Source organism: Micromys minutus (assembly GCF_963924665.1).
Source record: "Micromys minutus genome assembly, chromosome: 12".
NCBI classification, from domain to species: domain Eukaryota; kingdom Metazoa; phylum Chordata; class Mammalia; order Rodentia; family Muridae; genus Micromys; species Micromys minutus.
Genome location: NC_137981.1, coordinates 56,889,811 through 56,897,800, shown reverse-complemented (window position 1 = coordinate 56,897,800; position 7,990 = coordinate 56,889,811). Strand labels below are relative to the sequence as shown.

The 7,990-nt window shown below is 43.5% G+C and overlaps 1 protein-coding gene across 1 annotated transcript; it reads left to right on the top strand.

Moving 5' to 3' along the window:
* Window positions 1-3,962: 3,962 nt before the first annotated feature.
* DEFB136 (defensin beta 136) lies at window positions 3,963-5,035 on the top strand (the record flags this gene model as incomplete). Its single annotated transcript, XM_080925957.1, has 2 exons — window positions 3,963-4,017; window positions 4,863-5,035. 2 exons carry the CDS (start codon window positions 3,963-3,965, stop codon window positions 5,033-5,035), a joined length of 228 nt encoding a protein of 75 aa, XP_080782083.1.
* Window positions 5,036-7,990: the final 2,955 nt, after the last annotated feature.

Genomic DNA, 7,990 nt, shown 5'->3' with positions numbered 1-7,990 from the left:
TCTATCTGAATATCTATGTTGAGATACCTATGGGAATGGGGTAGAGAAAATGGGGGAGTTTTTTTGGCCTTAAGAAGGAAGGCCACACCAATAATTGTCTCTGATGTCTGTCCTGACTGTATCCAGCTGAAAGTCCCTGAGATCAGGAGTTCAAGCAAGTCAGTTCAGCACGACTGATGATGTATTTCACCAAAGCTGTATATTCTATAATATATAAATTTCAAAACAAAATTTTAGTATTATCAAGATATCATCTGTTTTGTTTGAGTCTCTGGAATCTAATCTTCAGGGAGGTCTCCCTCTATAAAATCTGATCCACATAGCTCTTGGAAGATGTTCAGAGCCTAATCACATTTTCTAAAAACACAAAGACAACCCTTTCTCCCAAATCAGCATATCCTTCAGGCAGCAACCAGGAAAACTTGTAGCTTGCCCTCTGTCCCAGGGCAACAATAAAACAACCACAATACTCAAAATCACCCCCCATTTTTATAATAAAAACAATTTAAAACAAATGAAGTAAACTAAACAAATACTGTATGAGCCTATTTAGGTTTTTCTATTTTGTTATGCCAGGATATAAACCCAAATTCCTGTGGAGCCCATGTTCAAAGAATATGAGTTTCCTGCAGACTTAATATACCATTTATCTGTTATGCGCTCTACCTGGAACCACAGATTTCTCTTTATACCTGTACAAAGCAGGCAGTTATCACTACTCTCCACTTGGAGTCGGTGACTAATTTTCCCAATCCTAGTTCCGAACCCAGGGCAAAATTCCCCACACGATTCAGACAAAATCTGCATATAAATCTAACCTAAAAGCAAATAATCCAGCCTTTGAATGAAATCATACTGCAATCAAGGAAGCAGACAGCTTCATTCTCCAGCTCTTTGACTCAGAGCAGCCATCTTGTCTCTTTTCACAGCAGAGAAGACCTCAGAGCCCTCTTTCTTTGGTCTCCTCACTAGGCCATTATGTGACCCGACTCTGCCCCCATCGCCAAACCTCCAAATTTATAACTATAGGCTAAGAATATTACATTTCTAGTGGGTTCTTGCCTGCCACATTGGACGTCATCTGTAGTGTTAAACAATATAGTCTAATATTATGTTAAACAATATAGCCTGGGTTGGCCATGAGACTATAAATAACTAGTCTTTGAACCCTGTCAGAAATCCATCTGAGAACAATCAATAACATCTGAAAATACAGGAAGCCTAACACAGCGTCCAGAACTGAAACAAACTGTAGAGGCAGCTGCATACCTATACAGCCTCAGTATGTCAGGAAGTGGGAGCATCAATTCTTAATAACAGTTCCATAGGGAACATGACCTGCTGGAGCCCTGCTTCCATGTAAGGCAAGCCAGCATGAGGTGTTGCCCTAAGAGCTGATGAAATGGCTGGGGGTGGGGAAGATGGTACCAAAAAAACTCTTATCTCCAGTAACTGCAGCCGGCTTCCTAAAGTCAACCTACACGGAAGTGCTCAGGAGACATGCACAGACAGGAAACCACTTCACCTACCATGTACGCCATCTTCATCAGTGGAAGTTTCACTGTAGCCTTTCATACTAGGCTGTAACGACCTCACAAACCTCACCTGTACCAGTATCTCATACTCAGAGACAAATAAAGGCATGTTTGTACTCCACGCTCTTGTGTTCTGTTCACCTATTGTGTGTTCTTGGGACCAACCCTTCCTGGACTTTCTAGAGTATTCCCTTCTACTCATTCTTAAAGGTTTTCCTCCAGGCACAATCACTTGCAGAAATTCTTCACTGCTGCTTCCTACTGTAATGTGTTGCCCTATAATATTCCATATATAAATTCGCCTAGGTCTTATCTAACTGTATTAAAATTATAACCTTGGAACAGCACGATGGCTCAGGGGGAAAGGGTGCTGCCTGTTACCAAGCCTGGTGACCTGGGTTTAATCCCAAGAACCCGTGTTGTTGGAAGGAGAGAATCAACTTCTGAAAATTGTTCAGTGACCTCCACATGATGTTGTACTGTACCCAGGCACGTGTGTGCGCGTATGAACATGTATACATGTGCACACGTGCACAAATGAATCAAATGAAAGTATGGCTTTATAAGTCTCTTCCTGCCATCTTAACTGTAGAGGAATTTTCCCCTACATCTTGGAATAACAGGCAACTAACTACAAAGTGACCCAAATACTGACCCCACGGAACTGAACCAAATCTCCTTCCACTCTCTGGAGCATTGTCTTTCATATGCTCTACTGGCTTTTCCTCCTCACACGTCCATAACGAACTTCAGCCTCTTAAGTGTCTCCACATGAGTCCTGTGTCTCCTTCATTCGCGTCCAGCACCATGGGAATGCCTGTCTCTGCACCCTGAGTTTAATCCACAGCACTGCTCTTGGTTCTAGAAGCATCGGTGGAGACCAGAGTAAAACTCTCTCAGCAGAATTCTGCCTTTCTCAGGAAGGCATTTGGAGGTCTCCAAAGGAGAGAGGAAGATGGATGCTAGTGGTAGTACCGAGTACTTGCAGTGTACTCACATGTGTGGCAGCAGGATGGCTGAGCTGGCAAAGTACAAACAGGGCAAACCTCACAGCTGGGGTTCAACACCCAGCACTCACATCAAGGTGGGAGGAGACAACTTCACAAAGTTGTCCTCTAACCTCCTCCTCGTGCGTGCTGAACACACACACACACACACACACACACACACACACACACATTATATTTTTAAAATAAAGTATACCTGTGTTGGAGAGATGGCTGGGTAGTTAAGAGCACTAGCTACTCCTCCTGAGGTCCTGAGTTCAATTCCCAACAACCACATGGTGGCTCACAACCATCTACATGAGATCTGATGCCCTCTTCTGTCATGCAGGTATATGTGTTCATAGAATGCTTAAATAAATAAATATTTTTTAAATAAGTAAGTATACCAGCAGAAATACATTTTTAAAATTTTATCCTCAGATCTTCCAAAAAGAACTTCCCACGATGCATGTGGTTTTGGAGAAGATGAAGATGGAGTTGAGCTACCAAATAAAATCTTCAAAGAGAGTATGACTTCAAAGCACAGTGTAATCAATAAAACCACACTCTGCTGGCATCTTACAGACTAGTGTGTGGGCCACTTCACACCAAGCTTACCTCAAAGGACAGAATAACATCAAAGTTTCCATTAATCATTCATTACTGCCCCCAAGGAGTGTGGGCCTAATGGCTCTTTCCAAAGGCCACATCTTTCCCTCCAGGTAACTACAGTTCAGTTCCACCTCTGGATCTAGGCATCCAACCTTGAAAACAGCACAGACTGCCCCTTCCATGAGAAATCAGAATGAATTCCAACCCAACTATCCCCAAAATGGAGCTCCTCCTTGTCACCTGACATCCTCATACCCAGATGGGTGTCTCAAGACATTTGGATAAAGGAAGCTCCCTGGGGACTTTTCCACAGCAGTCTCTGGCCAGATGAGTAAGTGAAACTGAATGAGAAGACTTCTCCACTCATTAAAAAAAATCCTCTACTCTTAGACAAAGACTGTTGACATGTTAAGAGCCTTTTGCTTCTTGGAACCCTGTGAGTATTCTTTACCCATGTCCCTCCCAGCCTTACATTGTCTGTGTTCTGTAATACTGTTGTTTCTGGGACCCTGGGCTTTCAATGTGACTTGAAGGCAAATGATGTAATTCTTTTTCTCCTGAAATTTCAGGAGGAGAGAGGAAAAGTACTTAGGCCTTGCGTGAGATGTCCTGCTCTGCAGGTGGGGATACTCCGCCCTTAGCTGAGTGCTTTGAAGAAATGAAGGTAGTGCTGAATGGCATGGGGTCTCTCTCATCTTCTTCTGACCCCTATAGAAGCTGGGATCTCCCTGGAAGAGTGAGCCAGGATCCAGCCCCACCCAGATCATCTCTATAAACAAGGCTCCCAAACAGCTATTCAGACAGTTCCAGCACCGTACCCTCCACAGCTATGAACCTGCATCTTTCATGTTTACTGTTCTTCCTGGTGACTTCATTGCCTGCAGGTAAGAGATGGACTATGGGTCTGAATAGGAAAAGGTCTCCTAAAAGCTCAGCTTCTAAAATTTTAAATAGATAATAGATAGATAGATAGATAGATAGGTGATAGATAGATAGATAGGTGATAGATAGATAGATAGATAGGTGATAGATAGATAGATAGATAGATAGATAGATAGATAGATAGATAGATGGGTAGATAGATAGATAGATAGATAGATAGATAGATAGATAGATGGGTAGATAGATAGATAGATAGATAGATAGATAGATAGATAGATAGATGGGTAGATAGATAGATAGATAGATAGATAGATAGATAGATAGATAGATAGATAGATAGACAGACAGACAGACAGACAGATCTATGGGTATAAGCCCAACATGGGAAGTCCCACCCATAGGAGATGGGCCATCAGGTTGGGGCTAGGATGTGGGTAAGGTTGCCTTTCTCTGCACTAACCATCATTCACTATTTCCTGAAGACCTCCAGGATCTTTAGGGTAATACTTTTTATGATGCATACATCTCTACTCACCAAATTCCTACTGTTTTGTTTTAATTCAGAATCTCTCTATGAAGCCCTGGCTGTCCTGGAACTAGCTATGTAGACCAGGGTGGCCTTGAACTCCTAGAACTGCCTCGGTATCTAGAGTGCTGGGGTTAAAGGAATGTACCAATATGCCCAATTTAAATCCCTCTTCATAGAGAAAATAATGACAGGAAGTAAGAGGGTGGGTCTCATAAGGAGAATGAACAGACACCAAACTCTCCATCAGCAAGAGAAAACAAGCCCAGGTTTGTTCCCAGCTTCCTGAAGACTGGTTTTTCCCTTTCTCTATTCCTTCAGGTCACTGTTCTATTGGGAATAGTGGTGTATCCTTTCAAACGTGCACTTCGGTCAAGGGCACTTGTTTCTTTGGTTGTAAGATAGGATGGGTGTGGGTTAGCTTCTGTAACAACATAATGTCCTGTTGTAAAAAGGACACCAAGTTTGCACTTCCTCAAACCAAAGGTATATGATCTAGCTTTACAGTTCCAATTAAAGGGTCACATGAATGATTAAAGGCTCCCAATATGTCTATTGAGGTCCAAGAACTCAAGAGATAGAAGAAATAGTTTGGTTGACAGATAGGGATGATGCTGGCCAAGTTTCTGTTTACTGGCAAAAGCCCAGATGCATTTTGTTAGAAGCATTTAAATAAAGTGATCTTCCTTGTCTTAAATCATAAATTCCTGTTTCAAATTCACCTGTGTGGGAGTGGAGAGATGGCTCAGTGGTTAAGGGCACTGGCTGCTCTTCTAGAGGACCTGGGTTTGATTCCATCTGTGACTCCAGTTCCAAGGGATATAATGCTCTCTTCTGTGGGCATTTCATATATGTGGTACACAGATATACATAAAGACTAGACATCCCATACTTAAACTAAATTAAATAAAAAAAAAAAAATCAAATTCAACTGCTCCATACAAACCACAGGCCCAAGGAAAGGGCATTCTCCAAGAAAAGCCCACAAGAATAAGAACAATAATTGTCATGAAGTTCTCAGCCCTTAAACTGGTTTACATATATCAAGGTACTTAACCTTTTAAACACAATCTGATTTCTTTAAGTGATGGATCCTCCCCCCTCCCCCTGATCACATGAGTAATAGATTGACTGGTTTGTCCTGGATTTGCACCCAGTCTATCTTCATTTTTTTCTTGTTATTATTTATTTATATCTCATCAGGCTTTAAGCACATCAGCTGGGGCTGGAGAGATGGCTCAGTGGTTAGAGCACTGGCTGCTCTTCCAGAGGTACTGAGTTCAATTCCCAGCAACCACATGGTGGCTTACAAGCATCTGTAATGAGATCTGGTGCCCTCTTGTGTGTTTGAAGACAACGACAGTGTACTCATATAAATAAAATAAATAAATCTGAAAAAGAAAAGAAAAAAAAAAGAAATTTTAACAACAACAAAAGCACACCAACTTGTTATCCAAAACCCAATGGTCAGCCATGAAAAACACATGTGAACTGAACATGTTGTATTTACATATTTGAGGACACACACATGCACATTACCCAGACTGTCATGACCGCATCTGCACTGAACTCCTTCTCCACTGGGCAGCACAGGAGTCGGGCTTGACCAGTTTCAATGAGTAGCTATGAATCCAACCAGAGACGTGAGATACTGAGCCATCAAAACTCCTTTTAAGGCTCAAAACCATAAAGCTCTGCTTTCTAAGTTCTGTTTCTGACTCTTAACACAGGTCGCACATGTTAACATCAGTATCCCATGCATCATGGACCCTCATTCCCAGAGTCAAGCTCTCCACACAACTGCCTTCCACCAGTGTGCTTCCTTACCATCCACTCCCTCGCGCCCCTGCCCCAGGGCCGAACCACAAGGCCCCATCAAGATCCTCACAATTCTCTGTGGATTGGTGAGAATGGTTGGCAGACTCAGGCCAGGATTGGTCTTCCTCAAACTTTGGCCACAGTAACACCCTATGGGAAGGCAGGAGGGAACCACCTACCCACAGGTCTCCAGATTCTGGTCCTCATGCTCCAAGCAAAAAAATATATATCACGATGGGCTCACACAGCTGGACTCCAATGGCACGATACTTTAGCCCTTTTGTGACCGTCTAGTGACAGCTATAGTATGTGGCAGCCTGTGCTGGCTCCTTAAAGTTTGTCCTCTTACCAAAAGAAAAGGGGGAGTTTATGGGTCTCTCCTTCATTATCAGCTGATTCAATCCACGAGGGCAGAGGGAGCAGAGACATCAAAGAGGGTGGGAAGTAGAGAGGGGTGGGTTTGGGGGTTGAGGGTGGTGGGGAATGATGGGAGTGGGATGGAGGGGGTTGGGGATGAATAAGCCACACCAGGATCACCTCTGAGAGGGGGAGGGGAAGATCAGCTTTACTTAGGGTGATTCAAGACCTATAAAGTTTGTGGGAGGACTGAATGTAAACTGTACAATTAAAAGGAATTGGGAAGAAGATTGGCAGGATGGTTCAGTGGGTGAAGGCACTTGCTACCAAACCTGACTATCTGGGCTTGGTCACCAGAACCCACACGGTAGAAGAAAAGAATTTCTGCCGCATGCACACACACACACACACACACACACACACACATGACTGGACACCAGTGAGAAGCTGAGCTGAGACAGAGATAGACAACAATTAGAGTTGTACCATCTTTTTCAATACCATTAGAAAATGTATTTTCCGGGGCTGGAGCGATGGCTCAGTGGTTCCAGAGGTCCTGAGTACAATTCCCAGCAGCCACATGGTGGCTCACACCGTCTGTAATGGGATCTGATGCCCTCCACTGGTGTGTCTGAAGACAGCGACAGTGTGCTCACATACATAAAATAAACAAATAATTCTTTAAGAAAAAAAAATGTACTTACCGAACTCTAGCTGACGATGGAAAATAATAACCATATAACAGACCGCAGTAAGGTGGTGACAGAGGAAGCTGGTGGGGACCTAAGATAGAACATTCTAGGCCTGGTCCAAGATTCTAGGACAAGAGGTCGGAAAGAATGGGTTCCGAGACATGGAAAAACTTCCGTATACTTCTCTCTCTATTCCCTTTAATTACCTTAGAGTAGTGGATTTTCAGAAGGGCTTTCCATACAACCTTTTTCTTTAATTATTTTATCTATTTACATTCCAGCCGTCGTCCCCTTTCCCATCTCCCTTCCAACAGTTACTCATCCCACTCCTCCTCCCCCTTGTCTCTGAGAGGGTGCTCCCCCACAACAGGCTCCTCATTCCCTGGGGCCTCAAGTCTCTCCCAGATTAGACACATCCTCTCCCAGACCGGGCAGTCCTCTACTGTGTGTGTGTGTGTGGGGGGGTCTCGGGCCAGCCTGTGTGTGCTTCCTGGTTGGTGGCTTAGTCTCTGGGAGCTCCCTGAGGTCCGGGTTATTTGAAACTGTTGACCTTCCTATGGGGTCTCCCCTTCATCTTCTTCA